This window comes from Acomys minous, assembly GCF_964271855.1.
Source record: "Acomys minous genome assembly, chromosome: 9".
Classification (NCBI taxonomy): Eukaryota; Metazoa; Chordata; class Mammalia; order Rodentia; family Muridae; genus Acomys; species Acomys minous.
This window is the reverse complement of record NC_140490.1, coordinates 40373007-40393121: the sequence shown is the minus strand read 5'-3', so window position 1 is coordinate 40393121 and position 20115 is coordinate 40373007. Positions and strand designations below refer to the sequence as shown.

Here is a 20115-nt window from a genome sequence, read left to right as displayed (position 1 = left end):
ATCTACAAAGTAAACATAAGCACACTAGAAAAGAGCAAGCACAAAGGCACACCACGGACACATCAAGCTGAGCACAGCAATAGTCCACAGTCAAGCTGACCCTCCTCTTGCTGACTCCGCAGTGTTGTTCAAGGATCCAGAAGGCAGCTGCTGCAGCACCTCGTCTTTTCTTCTTTCTATTTACATTTTGTTCTTTTCCCCTACGTGTTTTCTTTGTATTATTTGTTTGTATGTGCTTGTGTGTACGTGCACAGGCACTAGGATGAGAGGACAATTTTTTCAGGTCAGTACTCTCCTGGGGTACTGGGGTCTGGGACTCAAACTCAGGTCATCAGGCTTGGGCAGCAAGCATCTTCACCCACTGAGCTCTGTTATCCAAGATTTTGTTTTGTTTGCTTTTTGAGATAGAGTCTCTCTACGTAGGCCTACATGGACTAAAACTCGCTATGTAGACCAGACTGGACTCACACGCACAGAGATCATCCTGTCACTGCCACCCTAGTGAAGGATTTTTTTCTTTTTGGGTATTATATTTAAATATTTTTAAATGTTTTTACTTATTTCTCTTCAAATTTTTATCTAATTTTGTTTATTCATTCTTTTCTATCAAGTTTTTCTTTTCTTTTCTTTTTTTCTTTTTGGTTTTTTGGGACAGGGTTTCTCTGTGAAGCCTTGGCTGTCCTGGGCTTGTTTTGTAGGTAAGGCTGACCTGGAACTCTCAGAGATCCACCTGCCTCTGCCTCTCAGAGTGCTGGGATTATAGGCATGTGTCATAGCACCCAGCCTGAGTTTATTTTCTTAAAACAGGAATCCATTGTGTATCCCTAACTGGCGTGGAAGAGAAAGGATTAAAGGCACGTACCTCAGTACCCCGCCATGATTCCTTTTTCACTCCCCCCGCCATGATTCCTTCTTTTCCACCTGTTCTCTACATTTAATGTCTTATGTTTACTTTATTGACTTTTTTATTATTTATTTATTTATTTATTTATTTATTTTGTTTTTTCAAAACAGAGTTTCTCTGTGTAGCCTTGGCTGTCCTAGACTTGCTTTGGAGCCAGACTGGCACTTTTGAAGTTTTCTATTTAGTGATGCTTTCTTACTTTCCTGCTCTTGTCTCTCCCCACCCCCTAAGTTTTTCTCTACTTTGTTTACTTTTCCTTTCATCTTTTTAACCCTGCGTCCCACTTTTCTCCCCTTTCCCAGTCTCCTTCTTTTATCTCATTCACTTGCTATTTCCACACTTAGTTTAAAGCATACTTAACTTCATACCACATTCTACAACAGTATAGTACTTTTGGTTATCTTGTTATTGGTGACTACATATTATGAGCTGTAATTGATTGTATGTATATCTCTGTGTCTCATAGTTTGATGTTACTGATGCTATAGCAGTGTGTTTCCTCCTGAGTGTACACATTAAAGCGTAGGCTGCTCAAGAAGATGATCCACCCACAAAATCCAGAAGGGCTAGCCAAACCAACATATACATAAAACACAACAATGAAATGCAAGAAATATAAAAAGTCAGAACAATACAACTCCTCTAAATGGCCATAATCCTCAACTGTGGAACTAAAAACCCTAAAGTAAAATGAAGACGAAGCTTTCACACATTATTCTCTGGTAAGAATGACCTCTACCTAACATAGCACACAAACAAAGCAGGCTTAATCCAGGAACAGATGTCAGCAAATAAGGGTGAAAAGTCAGCAAAACTGAGGAGAAAATCAGCAATATAGATGAAAAGCAACACAGAAAATTTCAGAAAGAAAATCAAGATTTTTGAAAGGTAGAGAGGAAGTAAGGAAGAAGGAAGAAGCAAGGGAGAGAAAGGAAAGAAGAAAAGGAAGGGAACAAGGGAGGGAGGAAGAGAGGGAAGAAGGAATTGAAAAGTTTAATAAATAAAAAACAAAGTAGAGATGCTGGAAAGGCTCAGTAGTTAAGAGCACTTACTGCCTCTTCAGAGGACATGGGTTAGGTTCCCAGAGGCCACACATCTTGCAATCACATATGAAACTCTAGTTTCAGAGGATCCCAGGCACAGACATATACAATAAAATAAATGTTTTGTTTTGTTTAAGTAAAGTGGGGAGCATCGCCATTAGACTTAACTATAAGCAGAATGGAGAGTATAAAAGATAGAGGACAAAGTGAATCAAATACTACATTCAATTATTAGGAAAAAAATAAATGAGCATCACCACAACATCTAAGAATTCTGGGATAACTAGACATGATGGTGCAAACCTTTAGTCCCAGCATTAAAGAGGCCAGCCTGATCTACATGGTGAGTTTCAGAGCTACACAGGCAAATGAGATTCTGTCTTGAAAATACAAATAAAAAAAGAATCCATAGAAAAGAAGACAGAGCTACTATGGACACTAAAAGCATAAACTACTCAATGAAACTATGACAGAACATTTCCCAAACCTATACAAAGAAGCAGGCATTCAAACACAAGAGGCATGTAGAACACAGACTCAACCAGAGAAGAATCTCTGTACATGTTATAGTCAAGAAGTCAAACATCCAATGCTGGGGCTGAGGAAATGGCTCAGACATTAAAGTGTTTGACATACAAGCCTAAGAACCAGAGTTCAGATCCACAGAAACCCCCTTAAATGCTCAGTGGGTGTAGCAGGGACCTGTACTTCCAGTATCAGAAGGCAAAAATAGGTCTAGACCCCAGAGCTGGCTAGCTATCAAGACAAGCCATACTGGCAAGCTCTGGGGTGAGCTAAGACACTTTGCCTCAATGAGTAAGGTTGAAAAGTGATCAAGAAAGCATTATACAACCATCTTGGGCTTCCACATGCACATACCCACACACATGTAAAAACATGAATATATACATAGATGAAAAAATACAGAGCAAAGAAACACTAAAAACTATAAAGAAAAACATAACTCACCTACAAAGGCAAAACATCAAAATAGTATCAGTCTCTCATTAGCACTGTTCAAAGTCAGGGGAACATGGAAAGACATATTTTAAGCACTGAAAGTAGATAATTGCTACACAAGAATGTTAGTTACATCCACCAAACATATCTTTTAAAACTGAATATAGGCCCAGGCGGTGGTGGTGTACGCCTTTAATCCCAGCACTTGGGAGGCAGAGGCTGGTGGATCACTGTGAGTTCGAGGACAGTCTGGTCTACAAAGTGAGTCCAGGACAGTCAAGGCTACACAAAGAAACCCTGTCTCAGAAAAAAAAACAAAAAACAAAAAACAAAAAACAATACAAACAAAAACTGAATATAGGGGCTGGAGAGATGGCTCAGAGGTTAAGAGCACTGGCTGCCTTTCCAGAGGTCCTGAGTTTAATTCCCAGACCCACAAAGTGGCTCATAACCACTTTAGGCATGCAGCTGTCCATGCAGACAAAGCACCCATATATAAATAAATTAATATTATAAAAACATAAAATAAATAAATAAAACTGAATATAAATAAATAAAACTGAAGAAAAATAATAGCATTTCAAGGAAAGCACAAACTAAGGCCATTCAACACCATCAAGCCAGCACTGCAGAAGATACTTAAATGGGGCTGGAGAGAAGGCTCAGAGGTTAAGAGTACTGACTGCTCTTCCAGAGGTCCTGAGTTCAATTCCCAGCAACCACATGGTGGCTCACAATCTCAATAATGTAATGCAGGTGTACATGCAGGCAGAGTACGGTACACATAATAAATAAATACATCTTTTTCAAAAAGATACTTAAATGAATATTATACACAGGGGAAGAAGAAAAGCAGTCTCAATTACAAGAACAGAGGAAAGAGTCGATTTTAGGAGAGGGATGGCTAAACAAAGAAGACCTAGGGAAAAACAATTATCATGTCCAGCACTATAAACCAGCAAACCCATGATTCCAATAGGGAAGCAAGAACAAACAGCAATCCAACCAACCACAAAACAACCAAGAAAATTTATAGGAATTAATAAATATCTCATTGTAATAATGTTAAATATAAATGGCCTCAAATTACCAATAAAGAAATGCAGACTGATTGACTTATTCCAACCTTCTGCTGTCTCCAAGAAAAGCCAAGAGATGAAAAACTCGCAATCAGAAGCCAAAAACAAGGTGGTAGGCCTATTCTGATATTTGATAAAGTAGACTTCAAACCAAAATTAGTCAGAAGACATGTTAAAACAACTTACCAGGCATGGTGGAGCACACCTTTAATCCTAGCACTTGGGAGACAGAGGCAGGTGGATCTCTGTGAGTCCAAGGCTAGCCTGGTCTATGTAGTAAGTGCCAGGACAGCCTAAGCTATTTCGAGAGTCCCTGTCTGTAAAAGAAAGAAAGAAAGAAAGAAAGAAAGAAAGAAAGAAAGAAAGAAAGAAAGAAAGAAAGGAAGGAGGGAAGGAGGGAGGGAGGGAGGGAGGGATAGAGGGAGGGAGGGAGGAAGAAAGAAGGAAAATAAGGAAAGAAGAAGGAAGGAAGGAAGCAAGGAAGGAAAGAGGAAAGGAAAGAAAAGGGGCATGGAAATACCTTTCAATTCTACCTCACTCCAGCTAGAATGACTACCAAGAAAGCAAAACACAAATGCTGGTAAGGATGCAGGGAAATTTAATTTTTATAGCCACTATTAGTATGGAAGTTCCAAGAAAGAAAGATGAAAAGAAAGACAGAAGGTATGGAGGGAAGGTAGGAGGGAGGGAGAGAGAAAGAGGACAACAGAATTATACACAACCCAGCTACATTACACCACACCAGCATATACACCTTAAGAACTCTAAATCAACACACCACAGAGATACTTACATATCATGTTAAAGCCACACTATTCACAATAACCAGGAAATGGAATCAGATTTCCATCAGTAAATGGGTAAACATGATAAATACACACAATGGAATTCTATACAGCTATAAAAAAAAATGGTATCAGGGCTGGAAAGATGGCTCAGATGTTAAGACCACTGGCTGTTCTTCCAAAGGTCCTGAGTTCAATTCCCAGCAACCACATGGTGGCTCACATCTATAATGTGATCTGATGCCCTCTTCTGGCTCACATGCATATAAGTAATAAATAAATAAATCTTGAGAAGGGGGCGGAGAAATAAAGAGAATTATGGACTAACTAGAAGAAAGGGGAAATAGCTGGACAGGGGAGGGGACACAGAGAAGACACTGAGGGAGGCAAGTTAATGAGAACAATGGAAGAAATAATAAGAAGATGACATGAAACATATTATCCTGTATGCTAATCTGAAAGAAAAAAGTAACATAACCAGAAAGAAACAAAGAAAGAAGGCAGGAAGATAAGCTTAAGGAAAGAGTCTAGGGGGCTGGAGAGATGGCTCAGAGGTTAAGAGCACTGGCTGTTCTTTCAAAGGTCCTGAGTTCAATTCCCAGCAACCACATGGTGCCTCACAACCATCTATAACGAGATCTGGTGTGCAGGTGTACATGGAGGCAGAACACTATAAATATAATAAATAAATAAATCTTAAAAAAATAAGAAAGAAAAAAAAAGGGCTGGGCAGTGGTGGTGCACGCCTTTAATCCCAGCAATTGGGAAGCAGAGGCAGGTGGATCCCTGTGAGTTCGAGGCCAGCCTGGTCTACAAAGGGAGTCCAGAACAGCCAAGGCTACACAGAGAAATCCTGTCTCGAAAAACCAAACAAAGGAAGAATGAATGAACCTAGGAGGCTAGGGTGTATTAGAGAACTGTGAGCCTGACGCCATAGTGACGCCATAGTGACTGGGGGGGCAAGAAAGCCTTTATGAGCTCTTCTACACTTAGTATTTGAGGTTTCTAAGGGATGCACATTTGTAAACTGCAAGCTAAAAATGGTTTCCAGTCTTGGCACATAAAGGAGATAACAGTTCCCTGGCATATTTTCTATGTGTGTAGTCTCTTTCAAGGGGTTCACCTTCCTACGCTTAGACCGCACGGCACGGTAGAATACAGCCTCACCTTTGTGAGGCAGGCACAGAGTCATCTCCTTCAGAGCTCTTCAGAACTTCTTCAGAGGTTTCTTCAACAAACAGACCTTGGGAAGACTGTAAAGAAACAGGAAAAAACCTGAATACACAGATGAAATAATTCCTTCCTTTGTTATTTATTTAGTGCAGGTTTATATGTACATGTGGAAGCCAGAGTTCATCCTTGGATGTCATTCCTCAGAAGCTATCTGCCTTGGGTTTTTTGTGTCTTTGTTCAGGTTGGCCTTGAGTTCACAGAGATCTTCTGGGATTAAAGGTACAGAGCATCACACTAAGCCATATCCACTTTGTGGTTTGTTTTGTTTTGTTTTGTTTTGTTTTGTTTTGTTTTACATTGGTTTAACTTTGGCGGAAGGAGTGCACATGTGGAGGTCAAGGACAACCTGCAGGAATCAGTTCTCACTTTCCACCACGTGGGTTCTGAGGATCAAATTCAGGTTATCAGGTCCTCTTTCTTGGTAGTGACAAGCACCTTGTTTCTTAAGACAGCCTTCATCAGCCAGACAAGGTGGCGCACGCCTGTAATCCCAACACTCTGGGAGGCAGAGGCAGGTGGATTGCTGTGAGTTCAAGGCCAGCCTGGTCTACAAAGCGAGTCCAGGAGAGCCAAAGCTACACAGAAAAACTCTGTCTTGAAACCCCACCCCCCAAAAAAAGAAAAAAAGGCAGCCTTCCTCACTGACTAAGCTGGCTAGTAACCACTTATCTCCAGTGCTAGACTTAAATGTATATGCCAGCCACCACACCCAGCCTCTTATTACTTGGGTTCTGGGGATGGAACTCAGATCCTCATGCTTGCATGGCAATCAGTTCCAACTGAGTGTTCTCCTTAGCCTCAGTTTCTTCCTTTAAAAAAATTAATTGTTCAGAATCACCATTTAATAGTTAGTAATAAGAATAAAGCAGGAAGCTGGAGAGATGGTTCCAAGGTTAAGAGCATTGCCTGCTCTTCCAAAGGTTCTGAGTTCAATTCCCAGCAACCACATGGTGGTTCACAACTATCTATAATGAAATCTGGGGCATACTCTCTGGTGGCAGGTACATATGCAGGCAGAGGATTGTATATATAATAAATAAATCTTAAAAAAAAAAAAAGAATGAAGGAAAGGTCAGGCATAGTAGCCCATGCTTTTTATCCATCCTGGCACTTGGGAGGCAGAAGCAGGAGGATCTCTGTGAGTTCAAAGCCAGCCTGGTCTACAGAGAGAGAGTTCCAGGGCAGCTAGAGCTGTTACACAGAGAAACCCTGTCTCAAAAAACCAACAGGGAAAAAAAAAGTACCTTGGCTATAAATCTTCTTCCAGGAAAAGCTTTTCTGGCTACTCAATAAAGTTTTCAGGGTTTCTTAACATGTTAACAATACCCTAAACAAGTTAGGCATCCCTCTACAATTCCAATAAATTATGAAATGTAAAACGGGAGGGGGCACTGCTAGAAAGATGGCTCAGTGGTTAAGAGCACTGTCTGTTCTTCCAGAGGTCCTGAGTTCAATTCCCAGCAACCACATGACTTATAATCATCTATACTGGGATCTGATGCCCTCTTCTGGTATGCAAGTGTACATACAGATAGCACACTCATATACATAAAAATAAATAAATCTTTTTTAAAGTTTAAATAAATAAAAATAAAAGGGAAGGAAGAACGGAAGGGGCTAAGAAAGAGGAAAACTGAATCTATAATCAAAAGGAAAACTGTACAACGACTGGAAATGTAGTCATGACAAATCAAAGTTGAACAATGCTACATGAACTAATATATAGCAGCAATGGGCCAGCAAGACGGCTCAGTGGAAAAGGTCACTTGGCTACCAAGCCTGACAACCTTGATTCCAGCTCTGGGACTCAAATAGCAAAAGGAAAGAACTGACTCCCTACAAGTAACCCTCTGACCTACACACACACACACACACACACACACACACACACACACACACACACACACACAAATAAATATAAATTTTCTTAAAAACCTTTTCACTAAAATATGGCAAAAATAAATAATGTACCCTCCACTGAGTGCTGTAATCCCAGCACTTGGGAGGTAGAATCAGGCAAATTGCTGTGAGTTTGAGGCCAGCCTGGTCTACAAAGCAAGTCCAGGACAGCCAGGGATACACAGAGACACGCTGTCTGGAAAAGAAACAATAAACAAACAATGAACTCTACTCTCTAATGAATTTTTCCCCCCTTTGGAAAAAAGGAAACACTGACACCTAGTGTCCAGCTGATAGAACTGTGCTGATATGGGGAACTGGGGAGGCAGCTCAGAAGTGAAGAGCAGGAACTGCTAGAGTCCCCTAAGTCAAGCAGCTGACAAAAGAACTGATTCCCACAAGTTGTTCTCTGAAATGCCTTCCTCAGTAAAATGGAAAGTAACAAAGACAATGTCAACCGCTGTCCTCCAACCTCTAACATGCACACACATACACACCCAAAACCAGAAAGGACTGTTAAAGAAGGGTGGTCCCTATGGCAGCCCCTAAGTATTGCACGTTAATCCTTACAACTACATAAAGGTAAGGCTGAAGAGATGGCTCCACAACTAACAACACTAGCCGCTCTAGCGAGGACCCAGATTCCGATCTCAGCACTGCCGTGGCAGCTCCCATCCATCCCTAACTTCCTTCTGAATACTATAAAGCATTGTATAACTACTAACTCATTGTCAAGTATAATTTTCAGAGTATCCTGTTTTATGATTTAAGTGTTCTTATTGCTATTTCTGGTATTAGACTTTTTAAAAAATATTTATTTACTTAATTTATTTAGTAACACAGGCCAGAAGAGGGCACCAGATCTCATTGTAGATGGTTGTGAGCCACCATGTGGGTGCTGGGAATTGAACTCAGGACCTTTGGACGAGCAGGCAATGCTCTTAACCTCTGAGCCGTCTCTGCAGGCCCCTGGTATTAGACTTTAAATTTTTTAGTTTCTCTTGTTACCATATTTGTTTGGTTTTCCTTATAATAAAATTGTATGAAATGATAGCTCTTAGAAGTATCCCTAACAGTATAGTTTTAACTTTCGTATTTTAGTAATTTTGTGTCGTTAGCAAGCTATTTAATCTCAATTTTCACTCCGTAAAATGGGAGTAACAATTTCTATCTTTAAATAGTTTTAAAGGAAGGGAAAGAAACAAGATACACATGTCCATACATTACACTATCCTGATATATTCGAAACAGACCAATACAACAACATAAACGTCCGAAAATGGAAAGTGGTTTCAGTAGAGAAAGCCCCCCAGAGGCACAGTTAGAAACATGCCATGCTGCAAAAGAACCCACTGGGCAGCTGCCTGGACTTCTGTCCCAGACTGTCCCCCTAGGACTGACAAAGTGGAAGGAGGAAGCCAGCCACTGCAAGTCATCTTCTGACCTTGCACCTACTATGGCATTCATGCACCCAGGAGAGAGGGAGCGCGTGCACACACACACAAACTGTAACTTTTAAAACACTACATAGAGATTTTTTCATCTCTTATTTCAGGAAATATCAGTCAATCTGAATACCATGCTGGCACAGGCTTGAGAAGCAAGTATTCATACATCTCTGATGGAAATGCAAATATATCTATTTTCTCTAGCTGACAATTTGTAATAGTTAACAAAACTGAAAATGTAAGCATCCTCTGATCCACCATTGTAGCTGTAAGAAAATATCCTACAAATATCTCCCATGTAGATGAAATGCTCTCTGTTCAGGATAATAATACAGTCCTACTTGGGATAGAAAATGGTAGAGACAATTTACATGTTCACCAGTTGGCTACTAAATAAGCAATGGTTTATCCAATTCAGTATATCCTATACCTCCAAATAAAGGGGAGGAGGGTAAAATGAGTATCATTATACAATGAGCTCAGAATTACTAAATAAAAAAGGGCAAAATAATGCATATAGTAAACTATCATTTAAGTAAATGAAAGGCAGGGAGCTAAGGATGTAACTCAGTTGGCAATGCTTGTCTAGCACGCATGAAGTCCCACATGCCATTTTTTTAAAAAAGATTTATTTATTTATTACATATACAATGTTCCGCCTGCATGTACACCTGCACACCAGAAGAAGGCATCAGATCACATCATAGATGGTTGTGAGCCACCATGTGGTTGCTGAGGATTGAGCTCAGGACCTCTGGAAGAGCAGACGGTGCTCTTAACCGCTAAGTCATCTCTCCAGCCTGACAAATATATTTTTAATTTGCATTCCTTGAATATTTTAAAACATCATCTATAGAAAAACATTTTAAAAATAGAGTTTGAAAAAGAAAATATGGTATACATGAACAAGATGGAATAACATTTTAATATGTATCTGATAAGTAGAAAAAGATCTCTGATAAATTGTAAAGTAAAAGAAATGAACAAAGCTTGCAGAGAGTTTCCATTTTGCTCAAAAACTTAAAATAAAAATGTGTTTTGTATGTATAAAAATGATGATGATTACCTTTTGGTGGTAATTCCCTTTTGCAGATAACTACCGTAATTTCCTTTTCTTTCTTTCTTTTTTTTTTTTTTTTTCTTTTTCGATACAAGGTCTCACAATGTAGCCAAGGCTAGCCAGGCTGCCTCAGCCTCCTGAATGTACTACCACACCCAAGTTCCTTTCTTTTCTTTTCTTTTCTTTTTTTTTAGCTTTTCTCATCATATATTATTTTAATAAGCAGATAGAAGGAAAACCACAAAAAAATAATTAGGATAATCCTTATTTTATCTGTAAATAAATGACCTTTAATTACAGCATCACTGACCCTTACCTGACCATGACTGGTTGTTGGTTCTTCCTCCAACAAAAGTTTCTGTTTCAAGCTTTTAATTGGACTTTTTTGAAAATCCTTGGTTTTTGAGTGCCAGACAGATGCCCTAGATTCCTGCCTTCCCTCTTCATCTCCCGTATCTTCTGAGATGCCTTCATTTTTTTCACTATTCTGATCTTCTTGGCCACTTTCATTCTGGATCAGAAAAGGAGGTCTAGGTAACACTGGTTCCCCAAACCCTCTTTTTTTAAAAAGCTGCCTCTGAGCCATCTTCAGGCTCTTCTGATAAACCTCCAACTGGCAGAGAATGACGTTGGTATATTGATTAGGATCTACTCCAGCAGGGCAGAATGGAATCCCCCAGTAGTAGTGCACAGTGCCCCCAGTGTCCTGGAGACCTCTGGTATCTGCTGGGATAGGAAGACATTGCCTAGATGTGTCCCCCCTGCCCTGGACAGCTTTGGGAAAAGCATAACCACTCCCAGTACTTTCCTGTGGCTTCCCACACTGTGTGTGCTCAGCCAAGTGGCCAGTACATCTGTCAAAACATTTAACGTTCTCATTCTCAAACACTGGCTGGCTTGACTGGTCCCAGCTTCCTGAGCTGCCAGAGACCGGCTCCTCTTCAGTGTTTTCATTGTGGTCCCAGGGCTCCTTTCTTTCCTCAGCCTCGTTTCCCTGACTGATATGTGAGTCTTTAAACAGTGATGGAGGTACCAGCTGCCATATGCCTGTAGGTATTTGAGAAAAAGTAGGGCTAAGGACAAATTTTTTTTTTTTAATTAAGACAGCTTGGTAAGCTATCACTTACCAAGAATTACAAAATGTGGTTATGAAAAGCCCTTCTCTGGCTTTAGCCAAAGGTTGGTTTTTCCTTGGAGATAAAAGTATGTTTGTTGAATATTAATGAAATTTCAACTATTTCTGTTTGAACCTCTTTAACATAACAGGGACTTGGGGCATGTGTTCTCTATTCTCAGCAGAAGAGCCCTGTGGTATAGTTATACTTGATGAGCAGAAGGACTCAGAACAGGAAGACATGCCTTCAGGGGCTCCAGAGTCTTTGGTGGTCTCTTGATGGGAATGTGAAGATGGTCCAGTAGCCAGAGATCGCGATCTGGTAGCAGAAGCATCAGAAGACCAGCAACTCTGAAACAAGTGATCCCGTGCCAGACCAGGCTTATTATTAAAATAGCTGTATATGAAGAGTCACAGGAAGGACAAAAGGCCATTGTCCCTAGGAGTTTCTCCTCTTCAAAATATAGATACTCAATTCAAATGGATTCCCCAATGTAAAAAGAATACCTATATATTATTTACTAGACCATTTCTAATATAGAGTGTATATTCAGTGTAAAGAATGGTTCAGATTAGAGCTATACATTTGCATGGTGATATATGCCTGTAGTCCTAAGGTTTTCAGAAGGCTGCAGGAGGGCGACTGCTTGAACTTCTAAGTTGAAAGCCAGCCCTTTCAATTCTAAAGGACTCCAGCTCAAACAAACAAGCTAACAAGCAAACAGAATCAAGGATGGGCCAGAATCTGCCACTAGGAATTATCCTAATGATTTAGAATAATTTCTATTGCAATATATTCACATTATAATTTAGTATTGTTTGAGGTTTGTTTGTTTGGTTGGTTGGTTGGTTGGTTTGGTTTGGATTGGTTTTGGTTTCTTGAAACAAGGCTTCTCTGTGTAGCCCTGGCTGATCTGGGACTTACTCCGTAGACCAGGTTGAATTCAGCCTTGAACTCCGAAATCTTCCTACCTTTTCCTTCTGAGTGTTAGGATTACAGGCACGCACCAGCCCCACACAGCTATTTGATTATTTTTAAAACTGCCCATTCTTTCTCTCATTTTCTTTGCTGCCCTTACAAGTGAGAGAGGTAAATATCTGACCCTGAAGCTCTTGGTGTCCTACAACCCTTCAGAAGCTGCCCAATTTCTATGATTCTTTTAAGTCTCTGACTGAAAAAGCTGAGGAGTGGAAACAAATTCATATAGTAACAAAATACTTCAAACTGGATTAACCAGCAATTCAATAACACGGACTTTAACAAAAAAAAGTACTGAGATACAGTTATTAGTTGAAAAAAACGCTACACACCGCCACAGCTTGTTTCTAAAACAACTCTACCAACCACTACATAACTAAGAACGTTATTAATAAATCCCACAAACTTTCAACACAGCATATTTACATTCAAGCTTTCAGCAATGACTTTCCTCAAGAGCTCCTCCTCTTTCTCCTCCTGGTTGTTCGCCTCCCTAGCTTCTTGCTCACTCATTTTGAGAGCCAAAGCAAATTGTTCTTCTTCTGACATCTCTGTAAAAGTGTAGGGAAGAAAAGCATATCACAAACAGCAAGTTAGCATTTAGAAAAAAACAAAACAAAACAGAATCATTAAGCTGTCAACTGATAATACTGTAAACCATTTAGAATGATTTGTACTCTAATAAAGTTATACAAGGTAAGGTGTGGTCAAGATTGTTAATAGCATGCCAGGCGTGGTGGTGCAGGCCTTTAATTACAGCACTCAGGGAGGTAAAGGCAAGCGGATCTCTGTGAGTTCAAAGCCAGCCTGGTCTCAAGTCCAGGACAGCCAAAGCTATCCTGTCTTAAACCCTGTCTTGAACCCTCCCCACTCCCAAAAAAAGATGACAGGCAGAGGCAGAGAGATATCTGTGAGCTTGAGGCCAACATGTTCCAGGACAGTCAAAGCTACACAGACAAACCCTGTCTTGAAAAGCAAAAACAAAATCAGTAGCAGTTACAAGAGCTCTAGGTTAACTGGAACATTAGCCTATACTGTTCATTACTGCATCTCTAGCATATAAGAATGCCTGGCAGTAAGTGTCTGTTGAATGAACAAACAGAAACAACCATAGAGCTTTTTTCTCTTTTTACTAAATACCACTACTGTTTTATGTTCAACATTTAACCAGAACAACTTTACTCTTCAGAGTGTTTGTGTTTTAAGATGGGTCTGACTGATGTAGTCCAGGCCAGCCTTGAGGATGACCCTGAGCGTCTGCCTCTGGCTATACATCTGTACAACTACTTGAGGATGCCCTTGCCGAGGACTATCCAATATGTTTAGATGGGTCAGCCAGAAGCCCAACCTCTGGCCCCATTTCTGTCCAAGAGCTGAAGCATAGAGTTCCCTACATCAGTTTCTCCCAAAAGTTGAGAAAACTACTTTAGCATCAACACACATCTCGGCCACCCTACTGCACACCTAACTCTAATCAAAATACAACTTCCTGTGGTCCTAAGTGGGGACATGTATCCGGATATGTAGTACAGTCAGTGTGGACCACTCAGTATGTAACTTGGGGTGATTTTGAACTGATTCTCCTGCCTCCACCTCCATGACGTGGTCCATTTGTACTGTTCCAGCACAGTCATTCCTGGACAGAGACACCATGCAGATTTAAGCTTTGCGTCTTAACAAAGCCCTGTGGATTTCAGCTTTGCTGCAATAATACCACCCATGGCAAAATTACCCATCTAAGCTAAGCTAATAATTTTGACCAGTCCACATTAAACTTAATTTTTTTTCTCAACACAAAAGAGTAAGATCACACCTTTTACTGAAGAAAAAAAAAAGTCAACTGAAATCTGAAACTTATCTAAGATCTACATAGTAAAGGAAGAGAATAGAGGGCTGGAAAGATGGCTAAGAGACTTGCTGCACCTGGGCTCAGTTCCCAACACTCAGGCAGTAGCTCAAAATCATTTGTACCTCCAGTTCCAGGAGTTACTCCCTCTTCTGATATAGGAACATAAGCAAGCACAAAAATAAAACTTTTAAAGGGTGGGCAGAGAACCAGGGGCTCTAGTAAGAGTCCTAGCCATGAAGAGCACATTTATCATTTCAAAAGTCCTCCGCTAGCAAGTCAAATGTATAAGCAGAAAATAACTAAGAAACTTGCAAAAGTTTAAAAAAGATTCAGAACAAACAGAAACCCCTAGAGAATTACTTTTTCCTAATAAAAACACATCAATTCAATTAAAAAATGAAAACGTACGTGCAATTTTTCTTTTAGCCAAACATTTTGATCTGTTCGACTGTTTTGTCTTCATTTTCTGCAATCCGTTCTCCTCTTTTGTTTCCTGTTGTAAACAAGAAATACGATCAGATTAAGTGACATTAAAAGTAGTAATTTTTCCATATCTTCTATATTTCCTTTTCATTAGTAGAAACCTTTGAATTATCAGTGATTGTTAATAATGGTATACGCAAGACATCAGAACATCCTTTTCTTAGTTTTTAAAAAAAAAAGCATGCAAGATCTAAAACCTAAACCATAAAAATAAAAATGTACCTATCACATACACAGAATCACATAAAAATTGGCCACTCTCCAAAATAGTAATTGACATCCACCCAAGATGAGAGACACTTGATTCAATAAGTGTTTCAATCCAATATACTCATTTATTGTAAACATTCTCCTCCCCCCCCCCCCACCTTTGAGGCAGGGTTTCTCTGTGTAACAGACCCAGCTGTCCTGGACTCTTTGCAGACCAGGCTGGCCTCAAACTCACAGCAATATGCCTGCCTCTGGCTCCCAAGCGCTAGGATTAAAGACATGTATCACCACGCCTGGCTGTAAATCATTCTTTGGCCATTGATTGGTTGGTAAAAGAAAGTAAAATGATTCTATAAAGTTAATTAAAAAACCAAATATACCAACCCCACTCCACCTCAAAACTAAGTAAGTAGCAGTTGAGAGGCAGAAAACGTGAATCTCTAGGAATCTGAAGCCAGCCTGGTCTATACAGTAAGTTCCAGGACAGCCAGAGCCCTGTGGAGAGACCCTGTCATGAAACAAGAAAAACAAAACTTACTAAGTAGCACTGAAAAAAGACCAAATAATAATCAAGATAACAAAAAAAGAAAGAGAAAAGAGAAACAGAAAGGAAAAAAAAATAGCTAGGATAAAGCAGATAAGAAAGAATACAGGCAAAGATGATTTAATTTATGTAGAGTTGGAGATTCTGAAAAAGGAAACAAAATATCCTTGTTTCCCAAGAAAATTTTCAGGTGGAGAGAACGAAAATTGTCTACCATTCTCTAATAGCCTGAACAATTAATTCCCAGACACATCCCATAGTAAATGGTAAGCAACTAAAAAGAAAAATTCCTAAAATGTTCAGATTGACAAACAAACAAAATAACTGACACTGTCCCAGCAGTGATGACACACATCTTTAATCCCAGCACTCAGGAGGCAGAGGCAGGTGGACATCTGTGAGTTCAAGGCCAGCCTGGTGTACACAGTGAATTCCAGAGCAGATAAGGCTATACAGGGAAACCCTGTCTCAGAAAGGGGGGAAAATAGGAAAGAAAGTTAGATAACTTAAAATCAGCTTACAAAAGCAAAAGCAAACAAAAAAACCAAAGGCAGGGTACTAAAGAATTACAGGGGCTGGAGAGTTGGCTCAGAGGTTAAGAGCACTGACTGCTCTTCCAGAAGTGGTGAGTTCAATTACCAGCAACCAGATGGTGACTTACAACCATCTATAATGTGATCTGATGCCCTCTTCTGACCTGCAGGTGTACATGCAAGCAAAGCACTGTATACTAATAAATAAAATCTTAAAAATAAAAGAATTACAAGGCAAAATGTACAAACAGTACTAAGACTACAGAACAACAGCGTTAAACATTCGAGGCTGGAGAGATGGCACAGAGGTTGAGAGCACTGTTTGCTCTTCCAAAGGTCCTGAGTTCAATTCCTAGCAACCACACAGTGGCTCACAAGCATCTATAATGAGATCTGATGCCCTCTTCTGGCATGCAGGCAAAACACTGTATACTTAATAAATAAATAAATCTTAAAAAAAAAAAAGAATTCAGGAAATGTTATACATGAAATACCTTTTCAACAAATATAGTAGACCAGCAACATCCAACCAAAAGTGATTAGAGCAACATTGGGGGAAAAATTGACAATAAATATTTAAACCGGGGCGTGGTGGCACATGCCTTTAATCCCAGCACTCGGGAGGCAGAGGCAGGCGGATCGCTGTGAGTTCGAAGCCAGCCTGGTCTACAAAGCGAGTCCAGGGCAGCCAAGGCTACACAGAGAGACCCTGTCTCAAAAAATATATATATTTAAGAATATTTAAAAATAAAACAAAATTAAGGACAAATAGTGAAGGGTTGGGGATTTAGCTCAGCGATAGAGCGCTTGCCTGTGCAAGGCCCTGGGTTCTGTCCTCAGCGCTCTGGGGAAAAAAAAAGACAAAAGAGCCAGTGAGATGGCTCAGCAAGTAAAGCACTTATCATGCAAGCCTGATGACCTGTGTCAAATCTCTAGCACTTGATATATGACTTTCTTTGTTATCAAACAAATGCCATGAAACTGCTACTACACTAGAACAATGAACTTGGAGTAACCTCAATCTGTGCTCCCAGGACATAATAACACATATATGACTCCAGGATAAACTCTTATCCTTTTCCAGGTGACAACTGTTTTTTACACTAAAATGTGTGAGTGTTTCTATCTTTTTTTAAACCTTTTTTAAAAGATGTGGTCCGCATGTGCACCTGCCCGCCAGAAGAGGGCACCAGATCTCATTACACAGGGTCATAGGCCACTATGTGGTGGCTGGGAATTAAGCTCAGTATCTTTGGGAGAGCAGATGGTGCTCTTAAGCTCTGAGCCATCTCTCCAGGCCTTCTATCTTATTTTATTGTCTTTAATAATCCCAACTGCAGTTTCTCCTTCCTTCATTCTTCCCAGGCCATCCCATCCTCCTTACCTCCCCTCACCCCAGATCCACTCCTCCTCCAATTCTATCTTCTAATACTACAGAAATTATGTTAAATAAAAAAACAACCATACGTAAAATAAATTCATCAACTCTTGCATAGATTGAAAGAAAAAGTCAGCCAGGCGTGGTGGCGCACGCCTTTAATCCCAGCACTCAGGAGGCAGAAGCAGGCGGATCGCTGTGAGTTCGAGAACAGCCTGGTCTACAAAGTGAGTCTAGGACAGCCAAGGCTACACAGAGAAACTCTGTCTGTCTCTCTGTTTCAAAAAACAAAAAAAAAAAAAGCCCCAAAAACAAAAACAAGAGACCAAAGACTGGTTCCCAGCACCCATGTCAGGTCTCACAGGTGCCTGCAACTCCAGTTCCAGGGGATCTGACACCTTCTGGACTCTACAGGCACCTGCATGCATGTAGTAAACATAAACTCATACAAGAATACATTGATATATAAAATAAATAATGTGTTTTTTTTAAATAAAGAAAAGTCTAATGTAGGGTTTTCTATAAATGCTGAAAGCTAAGCACTACTGATAGATATTCAACATAAAAAAATTACTACCCTACAGAAAAGCATAGTCCAATAATAGAGGTTACAAAATATCATGATGGGCCCGCCAAGATGGCTCAGAAGTAAACAAGGTTTCTACTTAGCCAGATAATCTGAATTCCATCCATGAACCCACATGGTAGGAGAGCCAACTCCAAAACATTGTTCTCTAGTCTCCACAAGCACCAACCCATACACATTCACACAAATTTAATTAAAATGTCATTTAAGAAAATTTTCATACAGAGGCAATTTCCAAGAGTGACATATATAATACCACAGAAATAACTCCAAGTTCTATGGAACCACACAAGATCAGCAAACTGACCTTAGAAAATCTACAGTGGAAGCCAGAAGAACTGATACCAAAGCTGAAAAACAGCTGAAAAGCATTGTTGGAAATATAAAAGTCATATGGAATAAATCATACTGTTTTTCCTAATAACAACTGCTTAATATTCTAAGACAGTTTTTCTGTTCGTTTGTTTTGTTTTGGGTTTTTTGTTTTGCTTTTGAGATAGTATTTCTATGTTGCCCTGGGTGGCTTCAAACTCACATGTGCTGGGATTACAGATATGCACCACCACACCCAGCTCTAAAACGTTTAATTATTTTTTAAAATGCAAAAATGCTAAATGGGGAGAGTAAGGAGGACAGAGAGATGTCTGAGTGGTTGAAAGTACTTCCTGATCTTCTACAGTTTAGTTCTCAGCACGCACATCAGGTGACTCACAACAGCCAACTTGGGATCTGACACACCCTCCTGGCTTCCTCAGATACCTACACGCACATGGTATACACACAGAAAGTAAGGAGAGGGCCACACCAGCAAGATCAGTGTCTTGCTTACTATCATCAGAGAAGCCTCCTTCTGCAGTAGATGGGAATAAAAACAGAGAGTCACGATGGACAATGTGCAGAGAGCAAGAGACCTAGGAACACCCAGTCCCTCAGAGCTCAGGGAACCCTGCCCAGAAGGAGGAGAAAAGACTGTAAGAGCCAGAGGGGACAGGGAACACCAAGAAAACAAAGCCTTTCAAACACAGCAGGAAAGGCATACATATGAGCGCACAGAGACTATGGCAGCATGCACAAGGCCTGCACAGGCATAAGCCAGATCGGGCCCCAGTGATCAGAGGAAAAGTGTCCATTCTCAACCCAGAAGCTATTTCCAATTAACTGTTGACAAAGGAAAAACTAGTTTCCTCCAGCTGAGCCTCACTAGGTATACAGGGCCCGTGCAGTAGAAGACTAACACAAAACTACCTCCGTGGCATCCTGGGAGGTACTCTGTTCGTCTCATAATGCTTTGTCTGGGCACTATTTTCCTTTTCTCCTTACAGGTCATTTGGGTATATATTATGGTTTCTGGTGCTATGTTTTTATGAATTTCTGTGTGTAAACATGTGTGTCTTGGAAGCTACATGTGTTTCTTGGGCTTTTTCTTTGGTTCTTTTTCTTCTGGTTGTTTTGTCCTATTCCAGTTTATTATTATTTTATCTTACTGTGTTTTAGATGCCAACTTGTATTCTAATGAGAGACAAAGGGTGTGGATTTGGGTAGGTGAAGAGTTGGAGAGGATCTGAGAAGAGCTGGGGGAGCAGAAACCAAAATGAGAATATATTGTATGAAAAAAAATCTATTTCCAATTTAAAAAAATAAAATCTAAAAAGAAAACAAAGGAAAGTAAAGCAAACACAGCAATAGGTAGGAAGGAAAACAATAGAAGAACACTCATAATTAAAATATGACAGTTTCTGCAGTGATGAGCACAAAATACTCACATTATGACTCCCATACATGTGAATGGGGGCATACACACCCCACCCACCCATCTACACAAACAGATACATATCTAAATAAATAGTTGCAATAAGGGAAAACAAGGCAGAAGAGACATTTTAGAGAGTATATTGCAAAACTCTACATCACAGATGAGCAGGCATAGAAATGGAAACAAATCTGAGTATCACTTAAGAGATTAAGCCTTAAGCATGTGTGGTGACCAATTAGAATGAAAAAGATGCAAGAGTTAAAGGTGATTCTGAA

At 40.0% G+C, this 20115-nt stretch overlaps 1 protein-coding gene and 1 pseudogene across 8 annotated transcripts in view; both read right to left on the bottom strand.

Moving 5' to 3' along the window:
• Window positions 1–20115, bottom strand: part of LOC311605065 (small ribosomal subunit protein uS2-like) — a 986626-nt pseudogene that overhangs the window by 597510 nt on the left and 369001 nt on the right. The window lies entirely within an intron of this gene.
• Window positions 1–20115, bottom strand: part of UIMC1 (ubiquitin interaction motif containing 1) — a 76584-nt gene that overhangs the window by 41782 nt on the left and 14687 nt on the right. For 4 of the 7 annotated variants that reach the window (XM_084795768.1, XM_084795767.1, XM_084795770.1 and 1 more), the window contains exons 3-7: window positions 14762–14846; window positions 12931–13055; window positions 11771–11876; window positions 10728–11458; window positions 5939–6024 (exon numbers count right to left, since the gene is read on the bottom strand). In XM_084795768.1, coding sequence (XP_084651894.1) covers window positions 5939–6024; window positions 10728–11458; window positions 11771–11876; window positions 12931–13055; window positions 14762–14846 — 1133 coding nt within the window. Of the gene's footprint in view, window positions 1–5938; window positions 6025–10727; window positions 11459–11770; window positions 11877–12930; window positions 13056–14761; window positions 14847–20115 lie in introns of those variants that run through there. The other 3 variants (XM_084795771.1, XM_084795772.1, XM_084795773.1) reach the window with 3 other exon arrangements.